Raw genomic sequence first — 26,832 nt, forward strand, 5'->3', positions numbered from 1 at the left:
ATATATTCTGTAAACCTTATGTTAGGTGCTTTCTTTTCAGTATGAATGATGTTTGTGTAATCAACATTTTCATATCATTTGAGTTTTGCTACAACAATGACCTGAAGCAGCCGGTGTGGGCTGACTCGTGTCACATGAAATTTATATTCGGCCGTTAGGTTTGGGGCGTCAGGGCTTCAGTCCTAACTCAAGAATGTGACTGTAGAAGGTAGGGTTTTTGAAGAGATAATTACAGTAAAATGAGGTATTGTGTGTGTGTGTGTGTGTGTGTAGTCGTGTCCAACTCTGTGACCTTATGGACTGTAGCCCTGCAGGCTCCTCTGTCCGTGGGATTTCCCAGGCAAGAATACTGGAGCGGGTTGCCATTTCCTTCTCCAGGGGATCTTCCCTGGATCTTTTGATCCAGGGATCAAACACATGTCTCCTGCATGAGTAGGTGTGTTCTTTACCACTGAACCACCAGTTCAGTTCAGTTCAGTCACCCAGAACCACCAGGGAAGCTATAAATGAGCTATTAGGATGGCCCTGATCCAATATGCCTGGTATCCTTATAAGGGGAGGAGATTAGGGGACCTCCCTGCTGGTCCAATGGCTAAGACTCCATACTCCCAACGCAGGGGGCCCAGGTTTGATCCCTGGTCAGGGAACTAGATCCCACATGCTGAGACTAAAAGATAACCTGCATGCCACAGTGAAGGTCGAAGATCCCATGTGCTGCAACTAAGACCTAGCACAGCCAAATAAATAAGTCAAAAGAGAGCGATTAGGACACAGACACATACACATAAAGGGAGAGCATATCAGGACATGGGGAGAAGGAGACCAGCACCCTGGGAGCCAGGACACTGCCTATCCAGTCGCTTCCATCCACCATTCCCTGTGCTAATATTTGCTGAGTGCCTGCCACGTGCCAGGTGCCCCTGTAGTGCCGGGAAATGGCCTGAGACCCACTGCAGTTTCTGAGGCTTCCCGGAGGTAGAAGTGGTGGTGGAAGGATTGCATCAGGCAATGCTGGGCGGAAAAATGAAGCTGGTAATGGGGGGCAGGGTGGTGAATTCCAGGATACCGCTGCTCTCCTGCCAGGGCTCTGGGAGGGCTGGAGGAGGAGGCAAGTGAGTGGATGTGGGTGGGGATGGGGCCGAGGGCCTTGGGAGGCTCTGAGAAGGTGGGTGACCCGGTCAGGTCTGTGCTTGAAGAGGACCTCTTTGGCTGCCAGGAGGAATGAGGAGCTGCTGGCCACGAGCTGGGCGCGGTCCTGGCAGGGCAATGCAGTGGGCTCTGTTTGGCCCTCAGCGCCCCCAGCATGGCCGGGATAACACACCCCCAGTGTGGCCCCCACTTCCCCATGGGTCTCCCACTGGGCAGGGATGGCACTGTGGGTGCCACGTGTGAGTCTGGTGTCGGCCCAGAACGTGTGTGAAGGCACTTGTGGGCCGGTGCTGCCAGCCATCATCCCTCTGCGCCCTGGGTCTGCCTGGCCCTGGGCTGGGCACACACCTTGCCTCATCCCCTACAGGGTTTGCGGGAACTTTCTTCTTTCAAAAACTGAAGCATAGTTGACCTGCAATATTGTGTTAGTTTCAGGTGTACAGCAAAGTGATTCAGTATTTTCAGATTCTCTATCATTATAGATTATAATATAATAAGATGTTGAACGTAGTCCCCCATGCTATCTACTTTAATACATAATAGTATATATCTGTTAACCCCATGCTCCCAGTTTATCCCTCACTCCCCTCCCCTTTGGTAAATGTAAAGTTTTCTGTGTCTATGTGTCTGGTTCTATTTTGTGAATAAATTCATTTATTATTTTTAGATTCCATGTATAAGTGATATCATATGCTATTTGTCTTTCTCTGTCTGACTCACTTCACTTAGTATGATAATCTCTAGGTCCATCCATGTTGTTGCAAATGGCAATATTTCATTCTTTTTTATGACTGAGTAATATTCCACTGTGTGTGTGTATATATACATATATATACACACCACATCTTTATGTATTAATCTGTGAATGGACACTTAGGTTGCTCCCATGTCTTGGCAACTGTATCAGTGCTGCTGAGAACACTGCGGTGCATGTATCTTTTTGAATTAGAGTGTTTTTTCTGGATATATATATATATATATATATATATATATATATATCCAGGAGTGGGGTTTCTGGATCATATGGTAGCTCTATTTTTAAAAATTTATTGTTTTTATGTTTGTATTTTGGGGCTGAATTGCACAGATTGTGGGATTTTAGTTCCCGACTGAGGATTGAACCCAGGGCTTCCCTGGTGGCTCAGATGGTAAAGAATCTGCCTGCAATGTGGGAGACCTGGGTTCAATCCCTGGGTCAGGAAGATCCCCTGGAGAAGGGAATGGCAACACACTCTGGTATTCTTACCTGGAGAATTCCACGGACAGAGGAGCCTGCTGGGCTATGGCCCAATGAGTTGCAAAGAGTTGGACACGATTGAGTGACTAACACACACACACACACACAAGGATTGAACCCAGGCCTTTGGCAGTGAGAGTGTGGAGTTCTAGCCACTGAGCTGCCGGGAGATTCCTTCTGTTTTTATTTTTTAGGGAATGTCCATGCTGTTTTCCATAGTGACTGCACCAGTGTACATTCCCACCAACCATGCAGGAGGGTCACGGGAACTCTCTTATATGATTCTTATTGGAATTGGGCTAAAATCTTTGCTGATACCCTTCCCTGATACGTGGGCTTTTAAATTCAAGCACTCTTTACGGGTTGGCTGATATTTAGCAGAGTAAGGGGTATGGGGATCAGACCGATCTGGGTCCGAATAGAGTACCTCACTCATCACCTGTCCTCAGAGTTCCTCATCTAGACAGTGGCGACAGACCAACAGGTGGACTGACAGCCAGCCAGCCAGTGCCTTCTCTAAGGGCCAGAAGGTGGGATGAGGTGAGGTAGATAAGAGGCCTAGGTTCTGGGCTTCCAACGGGCTTTCCTGGTGGCTCAGATGGTAAAGAATCTGCCTGCAATGCAGGAGACGTGGGTTCGATCCTTGGGTCGGGAAAATCCCCTGGAGAAGGGAATGGCTATCCACTCCGGTATTCTTGCCCGGGAAATCCCATGGACAGAGGAGCCTGACGGGTTACAGTCCATGGGGTCACAAGGAGTCAGACACAACTAAACGGACACACACACACAAACACACACACACACACGGCTTCCTGCAGAGCAAACCGTGAACGAGAGCTGGTTCTCGTAGGTAAAGAATTCTTAGTTTAGTGTTCATGGACCGTCCATGATTTTCCTGGAAACGGGGACCAGGCTGGCTCCAACTTAGCAGGCTTGCTGTGAGATTGTGTGAACTCCGGAAGAGCGCTTCCAGTGGTGCCCGCGCTCCCAGGAAGGTCTCGGACCCGGAGCACCCGGAGAACCGGTGCCTAGTGTCAACGGCATTTTTTTGCTCAGTGCAGGCCCTTACGGACTGGGCCGGGATCTAACGCTGTGTTCATCTGTGGTTCCAGCGTCCCGCCTCCGTCGGCTTTCCCCCTCCCCACTGCTGGAGCCAGCTTGTCCACACAGCCTGCTCCTGGACTGGGCCCGGCCCTGATCCCATTTCCTGAGACCGCCCCGCCCCCCGGGCCAGGATACAGTGGGTACCAGCCCCATTCCGGTCAGGACCTCGGTTATAGCACCCAGCCCCAGGAGCCTATGCCAGCTGCCACCACAGCACCCTCCTACCAGGTATCAGCCACTTGTCTCTGCCCAGCACGGCCCTTCCTTGAGAACACAGTCGGGGACAGGTCCCCACTCCTAATGCTCCCGTCCCTGCCCATAGAGGGCATGGAGAATGGGCTCCTCCTGGCTGGGCCCTTCCGGTGCTGACCCTGAGCCCCAGGCCTGCAGATCCAGCAGTTGTGTTCCCACGCTCCATGTGGCCCACCCCCCACCCCCCAGCCTCTGTCACCCACAGCTGGTTCCTGACTCGCTCAGCCAAGCTTGTACCCATCTGGCTCCATCTCCTTCCTCCTTATCTCCCCTTTGCTTCCCCCAGAGCCCTGGGACTTCTCCAAACCCACCATCCTGAGCTCCTGCCCTGTTCCTGGGACTTCTCCAAACCCACCATCCCGAGCTCCTGCCCTGTTCCTAGGGCCTCCTACGGCCTCTGGGCTTCTGTCCTCGCCTCCACATCATCCCTGGTCCACCCCGCAGGTGGAATCCCCCTGTGAACCAAAATCCAGCCCTGCTCCCCGCCACCCCAGATCCTTCCCACAGCCCCTGCCCACTTGCCCGCCCAGGCCCTCTCCTGGCCCTCTTGGGCCTCTGCTCTGACCACCTTCTGGGTCTCCTGCAAGCCTACACACTGACCCCCACCAAGGCCTCTGGACTCTACTGATCTGACCGGGAGCTCTGTCCTGGAGTCTCTGCATACCAGCCTCCTTGTCACCGCCCTTCTGAGGAGCTGTCCCCAGCAGCCCATGTCCTGTGGGACTTTTGCTCTCAGATATGAGGTTCTGAGGGAGCAGGCCACGGCCCTCTCCCTGGTCCCTCATCCCCAGGTCCCAAAACAGAGCTTTGGTACAGGGCCGGAGTTCAGGAATGCTATGGATGCGGGCCTGGGGCGGGGACTGAGGGAGGGTGCCTCACCCCGCCCTGAGCACCATTCTCCCTGCCCTGTGTTCCCTGTGGAAACCCGCTCAGGACAGTTACAGCTACGGACTGTCGACAGCCACCAGTGGCTACGAGAGCAAACAGTACCCTCCGCCTGCTGCCGGCCATCAGCTCCCAGCCACGGCCACTCTCTGCCCACCAGGTGGGTCAGGGTGGGGGCCAGTGTCCTTGCTTATACAGGAGGGACCCTGGGAAAGTCCCATTTCAAACTCCAGATTCATAGTGCGGGAGTCAGGTGGGTTCTCTTGATACACCCCCAGGTCTTCACAGGTCAGTGGGCCAGAGGGTGTGAAGGGAGGGTGGGGAGGGGCAGCAGAGAGACTGAAGTGGAGCTGGGAGTGGTTTCCCAGGCTTTCCCAGGATGGAAGAAGGTGGGTTTCATGGAGGACTTAGAGATGGAAGAACCGGGGGCTCTGGCCTCCAGCACCTCTCAGACACCCGGGCTTCACGGCCAGCTAGCCACACCATTGCCCATGTGGCTCTTGCTGTCCACTCATGGGACCTAGGGCTGCTAAGGGCTGACTCTGCAGAGGCTATGCTTGCTCTCCAGGGACCCAAGGAGCCTACGGGGGCAGTGGGTACAGCCAGGCACAGCCCCTGCCACAGATGCCCACCGCCGAAGCAGGGCCACCAGCCAGCGTCGCCTGCTCCAGCTACACCTATGCCCCAGCGAGCAGCACCCAGCCCATGGCTTCCTCCATCCCCACCCTGCCAGCCTCATCATCCTTCAGTGCAGCCTCCGCCCCGTACACAGGTGAGCCGGCAATGGGCACAGGCCACTCCACTGCTTGCTGCTGAAATACATGTGGTCCTTCTCTAAAAACCAACCATCTCACCCTCTCGCTCTTCTCTTCCTTCTTAGGACCAAGCTACCCGAGTTATGACGCATCCTCCTACTCCGTGGCGGGTCCTTACTACCCACCGCTACTCACCCCACAGATGCAGCCGCCGCCGCCGCCACCTCCACCCCCAAAGCCTGTGGACTCATCCCAGTGGGGTGGCCCAGGAGGCAGTCCCAGTGCCAGCTGCACCAACAGCGTTGCCAAGAAGCTTCCAGTTCCCAGCAAGCTGCCCAGACCCCGGACCGGCCCCCAGCCGCTCCCGCTTCACTACTGTGACATCTGCAAGATCAGCTGTGCCGGCCCCCAGGTCAGGCCCCCACTCTGGCCCCTGTTGGGAGGCCCAGGGGAGCCCCCTGCCCCCATAGTAGGGGAGCCCTTCCTTGTCCTTGCAGCCGGCCAGAGGGCAGGGTTGTTACCTGCCCAGAAGAGGCTTGTTAGTAATTTGCATCATCAAGTGGGCATCAGCATGGCCTTAAAACTGCCTGATGAATGACTTGTGGAAGACATGAGAGCCAGCCCAGCTCTGGGTGTGGGCCACAGCAGCATAGTCTTGCACTCTGAGGCTGTCTGCAGCAGGGAGGCACTCATGCCCCCTCCTGGACATGAGGCCCAGTGGATGTGGCTGGTCACAGTGGAACTTTGCTGCAGGGCCGGACAGGCAGGGTTGTGTAGGAAGGGCCATGGAGACAGGCCTGCGGCCAGGTAGGAGCAGCACGTGTGTGTGCATGTGAGTGGGCCTGTACTGCTCTGTAAGCAAAGGACCTCCCAAGCCACGATCGCAGGTAACCCAGCTTGCTCCCTGCAGAGGTCATCAGAAACTAGGGCTCATCAACCTGCCCCTGGAGGCCTGTAGAGACTCCCCATTGTGGACTGCAGAGACTTGGGAGGCACCCACGCCTGTCTCTTCCAGCCTGAATTCCTGGCTGAGGGTCAAGGGCCAGGTCCCCCACACTCAGGGCCTCGATGCCAAGACCCCCAGCTGTCCATGGTCCTTCCCTCCTCAAAGTGCAGGGCACCCCCACTCCTTGTGCTTCTTTCCACTGCATGACACTCTCCTTTAGTGAGACATTGGCTTTCCCTGTTCCCTTCTTTATTTCTCTGCGTGACTTTAAATTTGCATCGTAAGGATTCTTAGGTATTGTCACCAGTCAAACACAAGGTCTGCTCTGTGATTCTAGACCCTTCACAGCATCACACTGAGCAAGTGTGGGACGCTCCCCACAGATACGGGATGGGACGTGGTGTGGGCATGTGAGCATCACCTGAGCAGTGTCAAGGTCTCTCTGAGCCTTGTCTCCCATGGGACTGGGTTTGCCCGAGCGCATCACCACTCGGCATAGCATCTGGCACGTAGAAATGTCAGCTCCTGTTATTCCCAGCTTTTTGCTAATGTTAACAGCACTTTTTCATTGGCATTTTTATTGAGATAGCGGTGGGTTCACATGTGGTTGTAAGAAAAACTGCAGGGAGGCCCACCAGCCTTTCTCCAGAGCCTCCAGTGCTGACATTTGTTGGCCTTGAACCCGTCTGCTTAGTCAGATGCCCCTGGTACTAGTCTCAGTTGCACCCGTGTGTGCCTTTGCATGTGAGTGTGTGTGTGCATGTGGTTTGCTCTGTGCAAGCTCATCACTTGGGCAGGCTCACGCATCTGCCACCGTCACCACCACCACCACCAAGTCGGGCATCGGGATGGCATAAGCTGTGAACACATGCTCTTTCTATGAGGTGTGTTCTGAAGTGGTTTACCATTGGCACCTTGGTGTATCTCTTTCTAGGCTGCTCTCTGTCCATAGGCTCTTATGTCATGTATGTGTTTGTATGTGCACATACACGCATCTGTGTATATGTGCATGTGTTATATGTATGTGTGTGTGCATGTGTATGCCTGTGTGCACGTGTATATGTGTGCATGTATGTGTGTGTGAATGCGTGTCCTGTGGCTTAGGTAAAGACAGATGCCTACGTTCCGAGAGCACTGCCCCACTCCTGTCCTTGCCTCCTTATCCACCCCCAGAACCAGCCAAGATCACCAGTGCCTTCGGTATTTCCCAAAGGCCTTTCTGCTCTGAGGGCTATTGGCTCTTGGTGTGGATAGAGGACATCGGGTCAGCAGGCCCCCTTCCAGGAGACGAGTCAAGGCTGCCCTGTGAACACTCGGTCACGTGTCTGGTGTCTCAGGTGCCCTGGGGCAGGGGCCGTGGGTCTGTGATTCACAAAGTCCCGTCCTGTGTGGACTCACAGTTTGGAAGCAGCGCCCTAATAAGAAGTGTGTCCCATGTCTTTCTGGTAACACACATCCTTGCTTGGCTTCCGAGGTCAGATTCTGAAAAGCTGGAATATTTTTTCAAGCAGCCTTTGAAACTAAATGTGTCGTCCTTTGAGGATGCTTGCTTCAGAAACTCAGTGATTTTTAGAAGAAGGAAACTTTATGTTTTTCAGTCTGAGCTTCTAGGTCTGTTGCCTGGACTTCATTATTTTTTTAAGATTTTATTTATTTTGTCTATGCTGGGGCTTCGTTGCTACGCAGGCTTTCCTCCAGTTGTGGCAAGTGGGGGCTACCCTCTAGTTGCGGTGTGAGGGCTACTCATTGCAGTGGCTTCTCTTGATGCAGACCACAGGCTCTAGGACACGTGGACTTCAGTAGTTGTGGCGCACGGGCTTAGTTGCTCTGCCCCATGTGGGGTCTTCCCGGATCAGCGATTGAACCTGCGACCCCTGCATTGGCAGGCACATTCTTAACCACTGGACCACCAGGGAAGTCCTGACTGGGCTTTAAAAGGTGGTACACAAACCTCTGGGAGGCCCATGAACAGACGGGTGGGGACATCAGACCCCTGGGAACTGTGGGGAGATGATGCTGGGTGGGCACACCCCCATCAGGCCACCCTCGCTCTCTGCCAGCAGACGTACCGCGAGCACCTGGAAGGGCAGAAGCACAAGAAGAAAGAGGCAGCCCAGAAGATGGGCGTCCAGCCCAACGGCAGCCCACGGGGGGTGCAGGCGCAGCTGCGCTGTGACCTCTGTGCCGTGTCCTGCACCGGGGCAGAGGCCTACGCTGCCCACATCCGGGGGGCCAAGCACCAGAAGGTAGGACCCTGCATGGAGCCAGGCCCACTCGGGACCCAGAGGGGCGTCTGCTGACATGGGGGGCGCGGAGACAGCAATCCACGAAAGGCAGCTCTGCCCTCAAGCCCACGTGTCCTCCTTCCTCAGAAAGCAGCCCCTCCTCCCAGTTACAAGAGTCACACCTGCCCCTGGACAGAGGCATTGAGCCGGACCCCATGCCCGGCCCAAGAGGAGACTGCTCTGGGCTCTCGGGGTGTCTTATGTGTTTATGCGGACCAGAGTCTGTATGTTGATAAGATCCAATGGTATAGTCCATTTGGGGGTCCTTATTTATTTAAAAATCAAATTAAAGTAGTAAGTTTTCATATTTGAACATCCGAGATTTAACTGACGCTATTTAGTATCAGCATTTGTCATATTTATTACTATTTTAGTAGCAGCGTTTTCTTATGGCCTTAGAAATGCTTGTAGTATGTCATCTTATGGGGAAGTGAACAGGGTCCCCCACCTGAGAGGAGGTAGGGTCCCCCTCCCTGGGCCCTCTTTTTTTGGCCCAGAGGTGGTTTTTGGAAATCAGCAAATCCCCCCAGACAGTGTCATGAACCTGGTAGGTGATGCTCGCCTTCCGGGTGTGTGTTGAGGGCAGGAGGGGGCGATTCCTGGCAGGAGGCCTGCTTGGTGCTTCCCTGTGTGGTTTAGAGTGAGAGGGTTGGGAAGGCCCCTGCCCTGTCCACAGAATCCCCTCCAGCCGCCCCAGCCCACCTGCCGGGCTCCCTCCTGCCCCAGGGCCTTTCCTCTAACCACCACCCGCCCCCCCCACACCGCGGCCTTGCCAGCCCTTCCCCAGCCCCCTCTGCAGGTCGGGCCACCCCGAGCGCCCGTCCTGTCCTCTGCCCCAGCTCACCATGGGCCTTGTCCCCCAGCCCAGCTGGGACAGGCTCTCAAATGCCTGAGTGAAACCACAAACCCCACAGAGGAAGGAGCAGGGGAGTGTGGAGAAGGGGCCCTGGCCTGATGGTCACAGGTGTGCAAGGGGAGAGCTGGGGCCCAGGTGGGGTGGGCTGCGGGTGTCACAGCTCGGTTTGCAGGCTGGGACTTGCTTCTGGGGACAGGAAGCCCTGCAGGAAGCCCCGGGGTATGGGGGTGGGGAGGCAGGTTTGAGCTGTGAGCGTCAGAGACTTGGAGCCAGTGAATGTGTCTGAGACAGTCGTCAGTGCAGATTGTCCTTGCCAAGTGGAGCTTCAGCACTTAAATGCCTTGGAGGAGGTCAGGCCAAGGAGGGGCTATGACTGTGTCCTCGGTGATCTGTATCTCTGGATGTGTGTATGAGTTCCCCCAGAGCGTGGACCTGTGCTGTGGGCATGCACACGCGTACCTCGGAGCACCCGACCCCCTCAGCGCATTCACCCACACGTGCTGTGGGGCTGGCCCTGGGCTGGTGCTGGGAGTGCAGAAACCAGCACAGGTGTGGAGTGTGGAGTTTGGGGTTGTGTTGAGGTCCCACCTGTGTATGACTGGTGGGTACCTCCTAGCAGGAGACAGCTTGGGAAGGCCCTCCCTGGGACATTTAAGGGGTGCTGGGGAGGAGACGGTGTCCCAGGGAGACCAGGATAGACCCCCCTCACTTGCACAGGCTGCCAGCTCCCCACCACCGCGAGCTGCTCTGCCCGCCCCTGAGGAGATTGGTCGGGCGGGAGGGGCCCTGATGGGGCTGGTCTGTTCCAGGTCTTCAAGCTGCATACCAAACTGGGGAAGCCCATCCCCACCATAGACCCTGCGCCGGCCGACCCAGGCTTGGCCCAGGCCCCCAGCACCAGCCAGCCGGCCTCCATCCCCGTCACCGTCACCGCAGAGAGCGCCCCTGCAGCCTCAGCCAAGCCCGCGGCCCCTGCCAGCCCCAGCGTGTGTGCCCCGAGCAGGCCACCACCGCCCAGGAGACCGGCCACCTCGAAGGCCTCGCGTGTGGGTACGGCTCTGCGCCTCACAGCCACCCCAGGCGAGCCTGAGCTTCAGAGACTGGCCTTCCAGTTCACTGTGTGCCATAGCTTCTGGGGAGGCAGGACCTCTGATGGTTCTCTGCCGGATTCCGGCTGGGCGGTGCCTCCTGGCGCCTTTGGTCCACCTGGGGAAGTGTGGGCAGTGAGATGGCAGCTTCCATTTCCTCTCCTGGAGCTTGGGACCCAGCAAGTGCTGCTCACACTCGCGAGCCCCGCCCTGGGCCTGGAGCAGCCCCTCGATGGCCCTGGTCCATGTGCTGGATGCAGCCCCCTCCCCACAGGTGCTCTGATCACTTAGGTGGGCACCGGGGGTTAAGGCGGGCTCCTCGCAACCCCACCTCCCCTCAGGTGTGCATCCCCCGCATCTGTCGCTGTGACCGAGGCCCTGTGTGGCGTGGGTACATAGGCTTCCGTGTCAGGAGCTCCACTGACGGCGTCATGTGCAGGGCCTGACTCTCCCTCTGTGAGGCTTTAGATTTCTCATCAGTCCCACTTTACAGATGGAAGAACTGAGGTGTGGCAAAGCATTTGGCCCCGGGCCGCCTGGTGAGCAGTGGAGGTGGGGTTCTACCCCAGTGTGGGACAGTCTCTGCTCTCTACCACCACATTGAGGGATGGGGGGCTATTTTATTTTGAGCCTCAGCAGGACTGAGGTTTGAACAGTCATGTGATAGTGAAGATATAAAACAGTTTTGGTGACAAAGAAATGTCTCCCTGGACTTCCCTAGTAGCTCAGTGGTAAATAACCTGCCACTTTACAATGCTGGAGACATGGGTTCAATCCCTGGTCCAGGAAGATCCCACCTGCCACAGGACAACTAAGCCTGTGAGCCACAACTACTGAGCCAGCGCTCCAGAGCCTGTACTCTGCAACAGGAGAGGACACCACAGTGAAAAACCCACGCACCACAGCAGAGTAGCCCCGACTCTCCGCAACTAAAGAAAAGCATTGGCAGCAACAAAGACCCAGTGCAGCCATAAATAAATTAATTATTTTAAAAAACACATTATTAAAAAAAAGTCTCTCTTCTGGCGCTCAGTGAACCACGGTCAGTGAATGTGACCCTGGTCCACCTGGTGTCCACTGTTGGCTAAGGGCTGCAGACTGCGCAGTTGAGGGGGGTGTCCTCAGTGAGAGGCCTACAACCCGGGCCTCCCTGTGGACCCGTCCGCCTGGGCACAAAACGCCATGAGGGCCCCGCTCTCCAGCTGTGACCCGAGCTGGTGGGTGAGGTTCTCACAGGACCACAGACCCCACAGGCTGACGTCACGAGGGGATGAGAGGGACGGCGGGGGACCTGGTGGCCTTGTGTTGTACCCTTCCAGCTGGTGGGCCAGGAGCTGGCCATGGTTTCTGGCTGGAGCAAGCTACAAGTCATGAAGTTCTTCCCTCCAGGGCCTCCTGCGCTGCCAGCAACTGACTGCAGAGCCCCCCACGGGAAACCAGCAACCCCCAGATCAGAGCGGCCTGGGGAGCCGTCCGCCCGAGGAGGCTCTACAGAAGCTTCTGGAAGCAGCTGTGAGGGGCAGCCGGTGGGCCCAGGCTACGTGGAGGAGGTAAGAGCTGGACGACCATCGCGCGCCTGGCCAGGCCTGGTGGGGCCATGTCTCGAGACTCGCACACCCGCCTGGGCAAATAACCCCGTGAGCTAGCATCACTGGGACCTCACTGGGAGCCCTGGGTGTGGGGCTTCAGATCCTGGAAGGAGGTCTGAGATAGGCGGAGGTGTCTCCTGCTCCCGGGCAGCCCCAGTTCCTACAGGAAGGAAGGTGGCAGGAGGGATCTGTGCTCTGGAAACCCACAGGCATGTGACCCTTGGGCACTGGAGCCCACGTGCCCCCCAGGTACTTGCCCGGACACCCAGTTCCTTGTGGAGCTCGGGTTCTGAGCCCTCTGCCCCCATGCCCACAGTCCCTGCCTCTCGGCACGTGCATGTTGGCACTTTTTCTGTGCTGGAGTTCAGGCTCTTGTTGAATCCACTCAGCATTTCAGTTTTGTGCCCTGAAAAACAGCCACACCAGGCAGGCTTCCTGGTGGCAGCCCCAGGAAGGGGTGGGGTTGGGGCAGGGAAGGAGGATGGGTTGACGGTGGCAGAGGTGGTGGCAAGAAGGGCCAGGTTGGCAGGGTGCGCTGCTGAAGGTCACTCCTCTGAAAGCATTAACCACAGGGCAGACAGGAAGCCAGTGCCTGGCCTGGAAGGCCCTGGGGGAGGAGGCTCCTGTTAGAGCCCAGACCCGCAGCGCGGGGGGGCGTGGGGGTTGCAGGTGGTGCTCAGCCGAGCCTTGTGTCTCAGGTGTGCAACGAGGAGGGCCGGGTGATCCGCTTCCACTGCAAGCTGTGTGAGTGCAGCTTCAATGACCCCAACGCCAGGGACATGCACGTGCGGGGACGGCGGCACCGGCTGCAGTACAAGGTGCGCCCCGAAGGGCCAGGGGGGCATCTGTGCTCTGGACACCCTGGCCCACGTCTCAGAACTCACCCTGTGCCTCTGTGAGTCTGAGTCCCTGGGCCCTTCAGCACCACGGGCTCAACCAGAGGGGCCCTCAGTTGCCATGACGAGGCCTCCCTGCCCCTGGTTTGCCAGGGCATGCGTGCACACAAGTGTGTTTAGACACACGTGACCCTGAGTGCGTGTGTGCACAGCACAGGCTATGACCCTCATGAGAGACAGTGGCTTCTGGGCATTTTTCTCTTTTAAGCAGCCTGTTGAGATATCACTCACACACCAAGCAGCTGGCACATGTGAAGTGGCTTTAACTGCATTCACAAATGTGTACATTCAGCCAGCAGCTCCATCTGATTCCGGAACAGTCCATCAGGAGCCCCAGTCCCTATTGTCAGTCATTCCCCCACCCCCTCCCCAGCCCTTGACAACAGGAACCCACTCTCTGTGTCTGTGGATCGGCCTGCTCCGCACATTTCCCGTCAGTGGAACCACACCCTGTGTGTCTTTCTGTGTTTGCTTCTCTCACTGAGTGTCATGTTCTCAGGGTCCGTCCACGTGGTAGCGAGTGCCAGGGCTTCTCTCCTTTCTGTGGTTGAGCGATGCTCCGTGTGTGGAGGGACCACATTGGGTGCGTTTCGCCACTGAAGCACACTTGTGTTGTTTCCACCGGTGATTAATCCTTAGACAACACCACGCTGTCTGAGTGAGGAAATTAAGTGCTAAAAGTGAAGCCCAGCGAGTGAGTTAACAATTCTATTTACAGTACACATTGGATCTCACACAAACGGTATTTTCTGAATTACTGTGTTTGGGACGAGCATGGTCAGTCCTCTGAGAACAGCATGACCACTGGTGGCAGTTGCCTTAAGGTGTCTTAGCACCTTCTTCCTCTGGCTCCTCCGTTAGACATCCGGATGGTTTGCTCAGTGTCACGTCTGCAGCCCTTTGAGTCAGCCATGGTTTTGTCCTCATGGTTTTCTGCCGTGGCCTTTGGGGGACGAGGAGTGTTGAGACTTCGGGACTGAAGCTCACTGTTGTCTAAATCCAGTGGAAGGGTGTTGTCAGACGGGTGTCCCCTGGGCCCTGAGTTCCCCCCCTCCCAGCATTCTCATCTGAATGAAGTTCCCCGAACTTTGCAGAAAAAAGTGAACCCCGACCTCCCGATCGCAGACAAGCCCAGCACACGGGTGCGCAAGCTCGTGGAGGAGACACTGCGGAGGCAGCGGCAGCTGACCAAGAGGCGGCTGGGGGAGCTGCGGCGCTGGCACAACGAGACGAGGTGCAGCCTCAGGGCCCTGCGCGGTGGGAGGGCTCCCTACAGGCTCCCCAGGGCTCCAAGGGGACCACCTCACAGTCCAGCCGCCCCTCAGGGCCCCGAGTCCCTCTCGTCCCACAGGCGCTACGACTTGTGCAGGAGGCGGCTGGAAGAGGGGCCACCCGTCCCGGACGCACACTCAGGACGCCCGCTGCCTGACCAGCACCTGCCTGCCCTCAGGAGTCGGCCAGGGGCACCCACAGCCAAGCCTCTGGTGGGTGGTGGTCGAATGCCTCGGAGTGGGGGAGGCTGAAGGGACCTGAGGGCCTCACTGCCAGCCACAGGTGTCCCTCAGAGCTTCCTGAGGCCCCAGTGGTCACATCCCTTGGAAGCACTGAGGCGTCTGACTGTCCATCCATAGGGATTGGGCGGGTTGGGGGGAAACCAAGGAGGGCGCCCTGCTGAAGGAGCGGCCCCAGCTGCCTCCGGAGCCTCTGGCTCTGAAATTCAAGAGTATTCTCCAGGGAGCCCAGTGGCCTCCCACTCGGCCCAAGCTCCCCACAGCTATGGGGCTGAGGTCCTCCTTGTTCCACCTCTCCCTGGGCCCTGTCACTCCTCTGCCTGGCTCTCCAGCCACCACTTGCCTGTCACACCAGCCAGGCTCCAAGGGCCCCCACGGCTCCCGAGTGACCGGGACCTCTCAGCCTGCCTGTGACAAGACACACGCACCTCTCTCCACAGCCCACAAGGCGGCCGGAGTCCAGCGACGACCGGCATGTCATGTGTAAGCACGCGGCCATCTACCCGACAGAGGAGGAGCTCCTGGCCGTCCAGAAGGCCGTCTCCCATGCAGAGCGTGCCCTCAAGCTGGTGTCTGACACGCTGGCTGAGGAGGACTCTGCCAGCCCGGAGCCCGAGGGCGGGGACCACAGGTGATGGATGGCGCCCTCCTGTCCAGGGGCCCAGAGGCTGCTGACCCCTGGCTGGGTGGGCAGGGGTCAGGGTCCGGACAGGAAGTGGCAGCTCCAGTGCCAGGAGGCTTGGAGTCTTTGGGGCCTGGGCTTTCCAGCCCCCTTCAGATATCTCCCCAGGAGGCTAGGAGCTAGGAGCTAGCCAGGAGGCTGGGAGATCAAAGGGGGTTATAGTACCCCCAGCCAAGGAGAGTGATTGTTCTCACACTTCCTGTAGAAGGTGTGTCTAGAAATGTGGTTTGCAGAGGATTAGCGCCTCTGTGTGCTCACCTGTGACACAGAGACCAGCGCGAGAGGTGCCGCCAAGCACTGAGCATGCGTGTGAATCATCTTTCCAGCTGCCCGACTGTCAGAAGACGGAAAGTCCCGGCACCTCGTAGTGAATCATTGCACAGTTTAGAGAATCCCAGAGGACTTAGCTTTTCCAGGTCCCTCATCTCTGGGTGGCTTCCTTTTCATTTACCTTTTTTTTTTTTTTTTTTTTTTTTTTCTGGTTGTGCCACATGGCTTGCAAAATCTTAGTTCCCCGACCAGGGATTGAACCTGGACCTTCAGCAGTGAGCACACACAGTTCTAACCACTGGACCTCCCTCATTTACTATTTTAAGATGTTTTTTTTGATGGTAAAATACTCGTAACAGGAAATTGGCCATTGCGGGCATATTCGCAAGGTTGTACGGCCATCACCGCTGTCTGTTTCCAGAACTTTTTAATCATCTGAAACAGAAATCCATGCCGTAAAATTCCCCAGCTCCCGGCACCCACCTTTCCACGCCCCATGTCCATGGCGTGGCCTGTTCTGGACATTTCCTGTCCATGGAATCGTGCAGCATTTGTGTCAGGCTGATTCCAGTCAGTAGCTTCTTTGTGCCTGAGTGTTTGCTCTCCGAGAAGAAGAACATGAGAGCCATGCGTGAGTCACCAGGTGTCATAGCCGAATGCACTCATCCCTCAGTGTGAACACGGGCGCCGCCTGCTCCCCCCCAACTCCGGTGAGGAAGCTCACTGCCTGGAAGTGGAAGCAGGCACGGCCCCAGACAGGGCAGCCTTCCCTCAACCTCCGCCCCCGTGTCTCCTGAAGGAGAAGGGCCCTCACTTAGTGCTTCGTGGCTTCCCTCCCCGTTTTCTCCCCATTCTCAGGTTTTGTTTTTGATAGTCTAACTTTTCATTTTGAAATGATTATGGACTCAACACAAACATAGTAAGGAGAGGACCCTCCCCCCTCCCCCAGCTTCCACAGCGTGGACGCACAGGTGTCAAGGCCGGGCGTCCACACAGGCACCTCAGGGAGGCCCAGGCCCCGCCCAGGCCTCCCCGGTGCTGGACCACTTGTCCCCTGAGTAGATGCCCCACTGCAGTGAGGACACGGGGCCTCCACCAGCACAGGAGCCCCACTGCCCCCACGCTTCCACAACCCCCCAAACCCAGCTTGAAAGCGAAACCGATTGCACTTTTTTAAAGCCTTCATATAACATTGATGTCATGTTACATGTTCTGTCCTTAAATTATTTTTCTTTCTTTGTTGTTTGTTTATTTTTATTTTTTGTCTTTTTCATTTTTTTTACATTATTTTTCAAAAACATAGAAGTGTTGGTGGCTTTTTGTCCTCACAACTTTTTTTTTCCTTCGTCGCACTGAGCTTTGTGGGATGTTTGTTCCCTGACCAGGGATTGAACCCAGAGCCCTCGGTAGTGAGAGCGTGGAGTCCTAACCACTGGACTGCCAGGGAATTCCCTTTCTCACTCTTGTTTGTGGCTTTTTTCTCTGTGGAAATGTGTGTGTGTGTGTTTGTAATAGGAACATGGTAAACTGTCCTATGGATGCTGCATTATTTACTTAACTGTCATAAAGAGCGCATTAGTGTTGGTTTTTCTTTTTCACTTTTATTATGGAAATTCTCTAACACACACAAAAGATGACCATACCTAAACCGAGGGTGACTCACTTGCTCTCTCCCCATCTCCCGCCTTGCCCACAGTGGTTAAAGGAAATCCTGTCTGACACCCTACTGGGCACCAGCCCACAGCTGGAGTATGTCAGAGCATCAGTGCACATCTCTAAACAAGACTTTTCCATTTAACAAAACCAGAATGCCATGATCATCCTCAAAGAAAAATGAACAATAATTCTTTAGCAACACCAAATATCCAGTCAGTGCTGCAGCGTCCAGTTGTCCCATAGATAACAATAATTCAGCCTTTTAGGAGGTTTTTTTGTTTTGCAGTTTGTGTTGAATCAGGGTCCCGATTAATTGACAAGCGGGTTCCCACCTTTCTGCTCTGCCTTCCCCCAAAGGGTCTGCTCCTTGTCCTGTAGACATTCCAGGCATGGCTGGGTCCCCCCAGACCATCCCAGGCTCCAGCACTGGTGGTCTGGAGACAGATCACAACGACACCCACAGGCATCGCAGAACAAGGTTATCGCATGTCCTGAGACATGACGCAAAGCAAAGTGGTAGTCGGGAAGTGGTCGGAGCGGGTGGCAGCTTCTGAGGAGGTGACCGTGTGTGTGTGTGTGTGTGAGAGAGAGAGAGACAGCGTGGAGAGGTCCACCACGGCGTGGGGGCACCCCAGGCAATGGTCCGGGTGGGCGAGCCTCGTGGGGAGGGAGTGGAAGGACAGGGTGGTGGTGTAGCAGCCAGGGGTCAGGGTGGGTGCCCCAGGAAGAAGCTGGGGTGTCCCCAGCCTGCAGCAGGGCAGCAGTAGGAGGGTGACTGCCAGGCCACTGCGGCCATGGGGGTCACCTGCAGAAAGTGGCCAGGACAGTGGTGGGCGGGCGAGGGCAGACTTGGGGGCAGGGGAGGTGGGACTAGATGTGCAGGCTGGAGGGGAGGACAGGCAGGGAGCTGCCGGCCTGGCCTCCTCAAAGGAGTCCAGGTTGGGGTGACGTGGCCACAGAGACAGCTCAGAAGCCGGGGGCCGACGAGGCTGGCTGGGGTCAAGCAACCTCCCTGCCCCCACCCCCAGCATGCAGTTTACCAGCAGAGGGTGCCAGCTGCCAGCCCCACTGAGCAGCATAGGTTCCCATCCTCAGGTCCCAGAACGCTCCCTGTTCTCCCAGTTCTCCCAGTGTCTCTTGGATCAGGCGCCTCTGGGAAGGGCCATGCTCCCACTTCACAGATGAAGACATGGAGGCGCAGGCACCTGGCAAGGAAACCCATGCCCCTGGGTCAGGAGTGGGGGTCCTTCCTCCCTTCCCCCTGCTCACTGGTCCGTGGGTTTGTCTCAGCAGCCGCCCCAGCCCCTCAGCCCGGATCCTGAAAGGCGTGATGCGGGTCGGCCTCCTGGCGAAGGGGCTACTCCTGCGGGGAGACCGGGCGGTACAGCTGATCCTGCTCTGCTCCCAGAAGCCCACCCATGCCCTGCAGCGCAGAGTCGCCGAGCAGCTGCCCCTTCAGCTCCCGGTGAGGTGCCCGGCCGCGCTGTCTGGGGTCTGCCTGGGTGAGACACTGTCCGGTCTGCTTTTAGAAACAGGCACAGGGATCCACTGGTGGAACTTGAGGGTTTCTTTATCAGGGGGGTTCACAGTAGGGCTTGAAACAGTCTAAGATCTGGCTCATGAGGACGGTCACTTCTGTCACACCCACACAGAGCCCAGCCAGCTGGCATGAGAACGATCTGCAGGGAAAGCACTAGGGAGGCGCAGGACTGGAGGCTTGGCTGGACTTTCTCTTCCAGCACGGTTCCCATTGTTGTCATAGAGCTTTTCTCACCCGAGATAATAACTTAGAGAAGAGCGAGAGCACGTCATGATGTTAATTGATCATCTTCAGTTCAAATGATCACTTCCCAGGGTGCTTTCTCCTTCCTGTCTGCCACCCTTCCCAAGGGGACTCAGCTTCGTCCCTCCTAGGTCCTTCTCTAGGGCTCCCAGTCTGGTACAGAGAAGGCTGAGTTCTGATGTATCTTCTGTAGAGCAATTCAAGCCTGGTGCCAGGTAGGGAGCACTCAGGGAGAGCAGGGTCCACTGCAGACAGGACCATGGGAGGTGTGAGTCTCAACAAAAGACGGAGTAGGTGAGCTGAGAGATGAGGAGAAGCCTTGACAGATGGGGGCGGGCAAAGTTCCCCATAGAGGAACGGGAACCTGCAGAGGCCAAGAGGCAGGAGGCCCACGGAGAGGAGAGCCTGAGTGGATGAGGGCCTAGATCAAGCCAGGCCTGAAGGCCATGTGAGTGCTAAGTCACTAGTTGTCTCCGACTCTGTGCAACCCTATCAACTATATAGCCCACCAGGCTCCTCTGTCCATGGAATTCTCCAAGCAAGAATACTGGAGTGGGTTGCCACGCCCTCCTCCAGAAGATCTTCCTGACCCAGGGATCAAATCCGTGTCTCTTGTCTCCTGCGCTGGCAGGCAGATTCTTTACCACTAGTGCCACCTGGGAAGGCCGTGTGGGGAAGTATGACTGCCTCCTCAGGGAAATGTGGAGACTGGAGGACTTTAAGCAGGGGAGTGACATATTCCAACTTCACCAGTTTAATCACTCATTTTTCCTGAACACCCCACGACATAGCAGTTTTTTGCTAAATACAAAGATGGCTCAGATGCAGGCCCTGTCCTCCAGAATCTGGCAGCCCAGGGCCATGAAAATGGATGAGGCCGGAGGGAAGATAGCAGAGGCCATGGGAGAGCTGGTGGTGCCTGGCCCCCAGAGATGTAGACAGACCTCTTAGCTGTCACCTGGCCAAGTGACTCAGGAACTCCAGAGCAACATGAGGGACACAGTAAACTGTCTCCAGGCACCGGGTCACTGCACCAAACCCACCTTCATTGTGCCGTCTCCCTGGGGGCAGCAGTCGGAGTTCTAACGGCCATGAGCGAGGGTCCCTGCTCCCGAAGCTCCCCCTGTGAGAGACTGACTGGAACGAGGTCTGGAAAGGAGGGGGCCAGCTGAGAGGGCGGGGCTGCCTAGAGCCTCTGCTTGCAGAGGACTGACCCTCTGGGCAGCCCCGGGTGAGGGGGCTGGGGCTGGCGGGGTCATAAGGGTGCCTGTGTTGGGGCGAGACTAAACCCTGGGCCCCGCGGCAGGTGTGGGGTAGGGACCAGAGCCGAGGGGCCTCAGACCTTGCCTGGAGGCACCCCCCGTCCTGCATTCCGAGAGACCATCGTCTGCCCTCATCCTCCCAAGGGCGGCCTGGTAGGCCAGCTGAAGGACTGTGTGGTTCTCACGGAATAATTGTGGATCTGTCAGGCCGCACCCCACACTCAAGTGTAGGGAGCCTCTCTCTTTCTTGTGGCTGGAGGGCGTCCTGTTGCCACATGTCCATAGCTGGCTGGGTCCTCCCGTGTAGTTGGACATTTAGGTTTTGTCCAGGGTTCCGGGTCACCAGCGAAGCTGCAGAGAGTGAATAAGCTTGTACACACACTGCTCCACATGCGTGGGAGCACCTCCTGGGGCAGAGTCTCTGGGTCCAAGGCACGAGCCTGGATGCTCCTGGTGAGTGTCGCCAGGTCAGCCTCCACCAGCAGTTTAGAGATGCACGGATCTGCCGGCCGGGGGCTTCCCTGGTGGCTCAGGTGGTAAAGAATCTGCCTGCAATGCAGGAGACTCAGGTTCGATCCCTGGGTCCAGAAGATCCCCTGGAGAAGGACATGGCAACCCACTCCAGTATTCTTGCCTGGGGAATCCCATGGACAGTGGAGCCTGGCGAGCTACAGTCCGTGGGGTTACAAAGAGTTGGACACGACTGAAGTGACTAAGCACGCACACGCCAGCCCAGCTGCTCCTCAGACTCCTCAAATTTTGCCCTTCTTACAGGTGGCCATGGCATGCCATTCTAGTTTTAATGTGAGTCTTCCTTACCGTGGGGCTCTTTTTTTTGTCATTGTGTGAAAAGGGTCACTTTGGTTTCTTTCTCTGCAAACATCACTGCCAGTTTTGTTGTTGGGTTGCTGATCTGGTTGTTACTGAGCTCCAGGTGTTTTTTACATATGAAGGCACCTTGGTATTTCTACATCTGCACTTCTGGAGGGCAAGGCCGTGTCTCGGTCCCTAGGAGGTTCCAAAAGGCGTGGGGCTGGGCACGCAGCCGTGTCCCACCTCTCAGGTGGAGTCCTGAGGCCTCGTGTTGTATGTGCGCCTTGCAGGTGGTAACAGACGACAAGTACGAGGTCTCTTCTGACCCAGACGCCAGCATTGTCATCTCCTCCTGCGAGGAGCCCCGGATACAGGTCGCTGTGTCCATCACCTCGCCCCTAATGCGGGAGGACCCCTCCGCAGACCGAGGTCGGCCGGGCCCTTCTGTTCATTCAGCCCCCTCTTCCCACATACCTGGCAGCCTAGGGCAGCACCCACTTCTGCTCTGGTTTAGGGGAAGGGGCGCCACCACCGCCTTCCCGTGCTTCTGTCAAGCCTCGATGCCCTGGTCAGATAAGGGCCAGGCTTTGGGGTAGCGGAGGAAGGCAGGAGGAGAGCTGGGACAAGTATCAAGTGGCTCAGAACTGGCTGTGGCAGGCGTGCTCGGGGCCCTTCCCCCTGAGCCTTCAGGCTATGTGGGCACCTGTTCCCCGCCCCAAGGAGACCCAGTGTGCCGGGTCCCCCAGCCAAGCAGGGGCCCTGGGAACCTGAGACACACGGGCACTGCTGCCTGGGCAAGTGGGAGGAGTGCAGGCCAAGGCCAGAGGGCAGCCAACACGGAGGGCGTGGGCCAGGCCGGAGGGCACCCCGAGTCTCATGCCCAGGCGTGGGGAACCCCTGGGACAGCCCCTGGGACAGCCCCTGGGACCCTTTCCCAAACTCCAGCTTTTCTCAGACCCCCTTCCTGATCGTCGCCTTGACTAAGGGCCACGAACCACTGCTGCTTTCTCTGATTCAACTCCTTTTTGGCTCTTCCATTTTTAAAGAAGAGAGCCTTTGAACTGTGAGTGGAAAGCCATTATCAGTTGTCATAAGGGGAGTGCCAGGTGTCATCTGAAAGTAGACGCAGTGGGAAGAAACAGTGATGCCCGCCCGTCGACCCCAGCTTCAGGCCTGCTTCAGCTCGCTCCCCTGCCAACAAGGGGGGACTGGGAATGTTGGGGAGGGGCGGGCTGGAGGGGTCCAGAGAGCAGGAAGCCCCTCTGCAGGCACCCTGGACCCCCAGAGCTGCTCCTCACTGGGGTCCGCACCCTGCCAGCTGCTGCTGGGTGAGAGGGGGTGGCGTTCAGCTGTTTCTGTGCTGGCTCTCAGCCCCCAGGATCTGATCCAGGCCTGGGGAGCCGGGGGGAGAGCAGTGCTCCCTCCTGAGACCTGAACACCAGGGCCTCATGGGATGAGGGGAGGAGAATCTTCCTAAAGCAAGCAGAAGGAAGAAAAAATGGACATTTCCCCCAACATGGGGCCCTGGTCATCTGTGATGGCATGTGCTCAAACTTGACCCTAATCACACACGCACATGGAAGTTTCTGGAAATCCAGCTTCATTCCTAGTTTTCCACCTGAACGTGGACCTCTTGGGGGAAAGGGACCACAGAGCCTCGGAGAGGGATGGGATTTCAAGAGGGGAGCTCTGTGTCCCAGTGGCAGTGTCTGGAGGCAGGGCCAGCGAGCTGAGCTGCATGTCTTCATGATGAACGGATGAACGCAGTGAGGCCCAGGGACCTGAGGGCCCAGGAAGGGGTGGCCGGCCTACCTGCCCTTCTCTTCCAGAAGGAACCGAGGTGCCTCCGCAGGACCCAGGAGATGTCCTGAGCCCAGAGAAGTGCCTGCAGGCACTGGCTGCTCTCCGCCACGCCAAGTGGTTCCAGGTTAGCAGCAGGCTGGCTCCCAGGAGAGGCCAGGGGCTGACATGGGTGGGGTGGCTCTGTGTCCTCGCCCCACGCTCACCATCATAATGGAGGTCACTTCTTGGCCAACTGGGTTGGGAGCTTGAGAGGGGTGACCACCGCTCTGGCCCCGTTGGCTGGCACTAGGGCTTAGACTGGGCCATTTGGGAGTGGAATCTGCTCCCGGTTGCCTCCCACAGCCCAGGAGGCTGGCCTGATCCCACTGGGGTCCCTCAATGCCTCCACTGCCAGCATGGGACCGCCGGCCAGGCTCACTGCCGTGGCTCAGTCTCACTCCCTTAGCCCCATGCATAGCTCCCTGTCCCACCCCAGCCATGTGCTCAGAGCTTCCTGGGGCTTCCCATGTGCTTCTTCACCCAAAGGCAAGAGCCAGCGGCCTGCAGCCCTGTGTGATCGTCATCAGGGTCTTCCGGGACCTCTGCCAGCGTGTGCCCACCTGGGGGGCCCTGCCGGACTGGGTAAGACAGCACCAAGGGGCCAGCCTTGCTTTAGGAAGCCCCCAAACCCTGCCAGGCCACAGCCCTGTTAGGCTGAGCCTTGTATCCTTGTCCAGTGTCCAGCTTTCTGAGAAAAGGCTGGTGTTGGTCTGAGTCCCAGGGGGAGGCTTGCCACAGGACACGGCCTCATTTAACTGTATTATCTTAAACCCACAACCTTGCAGGCAGAACCAGGAAGCATGTAAATTCAAGGGCACCCCAGCAAAAGCTGGGCTGTTTGCCTAGACCTGCAGGCACTGGTGCAGAGGCCCTGGTGAGGGCAAGAATCCGGTGCCTGTCCTGGCTCCACTTTGACCTCTAGGCCTGGGGCAGACCTACCTCCTCTGAAGGAGAGAATCCAGTGGCCCTGACACGGCCCTTCAGCTGGCCCTGGAGCCCTTCCAGGGGGAGAGGAGAGAGGATGCAAGGGACCCTGGGTACCTCAAACCCCCAAAGTTGCCGCGTGAGACCCCCGCAGACCCCCCACTGGGGCCCCCCCGCCTCGACTTTCAGAGTCTCATCTCTGAGTGTCCCTCTCCCGTCACACGCCCACTGACCTCCCCAGTGACCGAGACAACTTGTAGGTTTTTAAGGTTTTCACCTTTGACCTTATCCCTGGGAGTTTGGCCCTGAACTTGGAGGAGCGCATGCCTCTTCTTTGCAGCCATCTGTAGCCAGTCCATCAGCTCCCATGCCCGTAGGCAGGCTCCTGGACATTCCCCACACCCCAACACAGGCTGCCCTTGGCCTTACTCAGGGGGGCCATCTCCAAAACCAGGGGCTCTGGTGCCCCCCAGACCTTGGCTTCCTGCCTGTGGTCTGAGGAGACGTCCACTCTCAGCTCCACCCCAGGTGGGTGGCACAGCAGCTGTCCCGTGCTGAGTGACCAGAGAGGTTCACTCAGATGTTTGCGGAGGGGGGCGGGGAGAGCGGGTCGTGCATTTCTTGGAGCCGGTTTCCCTTTAAGTGTAGACACGCCCCCACGACAGCTCACACCCCCAACCCTGTCCCAGGGCCCTCCAGGCAGGTGGCTCCTAGAGGAAGAAACTGCCTGAACTAGGCCCCAGGATCCTGTGACCCTCAGGGGCCCTCAGGTCACAGAGAACGAATCTCTGAACCCACGTGACACTACTTTGCCACATTACCATTGATGAGCTTTTGCTAATGAGGAAGCTGAAAAGGGAGGGTGATGAAACCCGCCCATGGCCACGCCAGGGCAGTGAGATCCGGTGACCCCCTGGGTAGGTGGCTGGGTGGGCCTGAGGGGGCACTGGGCGGGAGCCTCCGGTCCCGTGTCCCCTGGAGACCTGGCTGCCCGCACAACCACTGTCCCCTCAAAGGCCCGGGTCTCCTTTTCTGTCCCGGCCCAGGCCATGGAGCTGCTGGTGGAGAAGGCCCTGAGCAGCACCAAGGGGCCCCTGAGCCCCGGGGATGCTGTGCGCCGAGTCCTGGAGTGCGTGGCCTCGGGGACGCTCCTCACAGGTCAGTCCCCGTTGGCCAACAGCTCAGACCCTAGAGCACTTGGCAGACACCAAGGGCCATGGGGGAGCAGGGCAGGTGGACAGAGGAGCCTCTTAGGAACACTCGAGCACCCCATCCAGCCTAGGCAGGACAGCGGACACAGACACGCATGTGCGTGTCACTCACCCAAGGGAGCCCTGAGGAGGCGTGGACGGGTGGAAGGAGAGGCGGGTACAGGCTGGAGGGGGTTCCACCGGATCCTCTGATGCCACATCCATCCTTCCTGGGGAGCCAGGGATAGCCCGGGGGCTGCTTCCGAAGGAAACGACAGGAGGTCCATGGTGGTCCGGGCACGGAAGTGTTCACGGTGTCCTGAGCGGTAGCGGCAGGAAGAGACCAGGCGGGCAGCCCACGTGACGTGGTAGATGCAGTCGGTGTTCTCCAGTTGTTTTGGTGACTTGGATGATAGCGTGTTTCATGGAAGAAGAGTGTGATACATGGGCCTGTGGTGTGAGCCTTTTATGTAACTGCACACTCGCCCACGCGTGTGCACACGTGCCACACACACACACAGGCTGCGAGGAGCTCTGCTGAATGCGTGTGGGGCCGGAGGGGGACTGGCGGGGAGAGGCCCAGTTGTGGTCCGTGGGCCCCTGGGGGTCCAGGCGCAGACTTCCAACATGGCAGAGCCGTGGTGGCAGCCTTCACAAGGGTGCATCTGCTTCTCTGCCGCTCCCACTGACCCCCCCTCATCCAGATGGGCCCGGGCTCCAGGATCCCTGTGAGAGAGACCAGATGGATGCCCTTGGCTCCATGACCCTCCAGGAACGAGAAGACATCACGGCCAGCGCCCAGGTAGGAGGCCAGCCCGACTTGGGCCCATGTGAGCCGGCTGCAGGCCGCCGGGCTCCCAGCCCCTGTGCACATCTCTGCTGCATCCCAGGAAGCGGTCTGGGCCCGCTTCCCATCCTCTTCCCTGCAGAATCAGGTGGCCTGTGGGTGACAGGACTGCTTCCAGGGGCAGGGCCAGCCCAGCCCAGAACCGAGGCCATGATGAGGTGCAAACTTGGGGCCTCATCGTCCTGGGGGTACCCCAAGGCCCCAGGTCTGCACACACCCAGCCAGGCCTCCTGCTGCGCCTCAACAGCTTCAAGAACCAAAGCATTGCCCACCCCCACCCCCACCGCCCCGTCTCTGGCTTCCCTTTCATTTGCAAATTCTATTAATGAGGAAGTCTCTTCAGCAGACTTCACATTGGGCTTGACATCATGAAGGGTCTTAAGTGGAAAGAGTCAAATTGCTGTTAATCAGAGCCCAACTGGGAGAAGCAGGATCCAGGGTCCCCTTAGCAGATGAGGAGGAGCTGAGGTTCCCGGGCTTCCAGGCAGCGTCCTCGGCACCAGCGGGTGTGAACAGCTCCCAGCACAGTTCCTCATGCCCAGAGGTGCTTTGAGCTTCGCCATTGCTGGGAGGGTGTGAGAATGCCTGAGTTCACACAGGCTGTGGGAGGTGGGCCAGCGGGCGCGGGCAGGCCGGTCCTGACAGCTGGTCTGCCCCCAGCACGCCCTGCGCATGTTGGCGTTCCGGCAGATCCACAAGATCCTGGGCATCGACCCGCTGCCTCCCCCCAGAATCAGGCTGGGGGCACGCTTCCGGAAGAGGCCACGGGAGGCAAGCGAGCTGGAGGCCAAGGGGGGCAGCGACCAGAGGAAGCGGCCTCGCCTCCCCAGTGGGACCTGACACACTGCCGCTGAGTGGCCACTTCACCCCTGGCACCGACAGTCCACGTTTCCCTTTGCAGTAACGTTCTGTAGATTTCTTTAAACACACCTGTGCTTAAACCATTAGTGAACTCTCTTCATCTGGCAATTTGAGCTGTGGGGTTTGGGAGCAGGACCCAAGGCCTGCCT

General features: G+C 57.6%; 1 protein-coding gene across 1 annotated transcript; it reads left to right on the forward strand.

The window, feature by feature from the left end:
- The first annotated feature begins 3,790 nt into the window (after positions 1-3,790).
- ZFR2 (zinc finger RNA binding protein 2) lies at positions 3,791-26,832 on the forward strand. Its single transcript, XM_055543300.1, has 20 exons — positions 3,791-3,852; positions 3,948-3,975; positions 4,676-4,787; positions 5,196-5,399; positions 5,508-5,794; positions 8,392-8,574; positions 10,279-10,692; positions 10,899-10,964; positions 11,877-12,107; positions 12,845-12,964; positions 14,137-14,276; positions 14,394-14,526; positions 14,994-15,184; positions 18,455-18,626; positions 21,310-21,448; positions 22,852-22,946; positions 23,348-23,443; positions 24,832-24,943; positions 25,680-25,777; positions 26,483-26,832. The coding sequence occupies exons 1-20, from the start codon at positions 3,791-3,793 to the stop codon at positions 26,660-26,662; spliced, it is 3,063 nt and encodes a 1,020-aa protein (XP_055399275.1). The 3' UTR covers positions 26,663-26,832.

This window comes from Bubalus kerabau, chromosome 1, assembly GCF_029407905.1.
Source record: "Bubalus kerabau isolate K-KA32 ecotype Philippines breed swamp buffalo chromosome 1, PCC_UOA_SB_1v2, whole genome shotgun sequence".
NCBI classification, from domain to species: Eukaryota; Metazoa; Chordata; class Mammalia; order Artiodactyla; family Bovidae; genus Bubalus; species Bubalus kerabau.

What these genes read in the sequence shown, in the direction of transcription:
- ZFR2 (XM_055543300.1), top strand. Translation starts at nt 3,791, where the DNA reads ATGCTCCCGTCCCTGCCCATAGAGGGCATGGAGAATGGGCTCCTCCTG. An exon ending in CGCTGGCACAACGAGACGAG is followed by an intron (nt 14,277 to 14,393) that starts GTGCAGCCTCAG and finishes CTCGTCCCACAG; the next exon opens with GCGCTACGACTTGTGCAGGA. An exon ending in CCCGAGGGCGGGGACCACAG is followed by an intron (nt 15,185 to 18,454) that starts GTGATGGATGGC and finishes TTGTCTCAGCAG; the next exon opens with CCGCCCCAGCCCCTCAGCCC.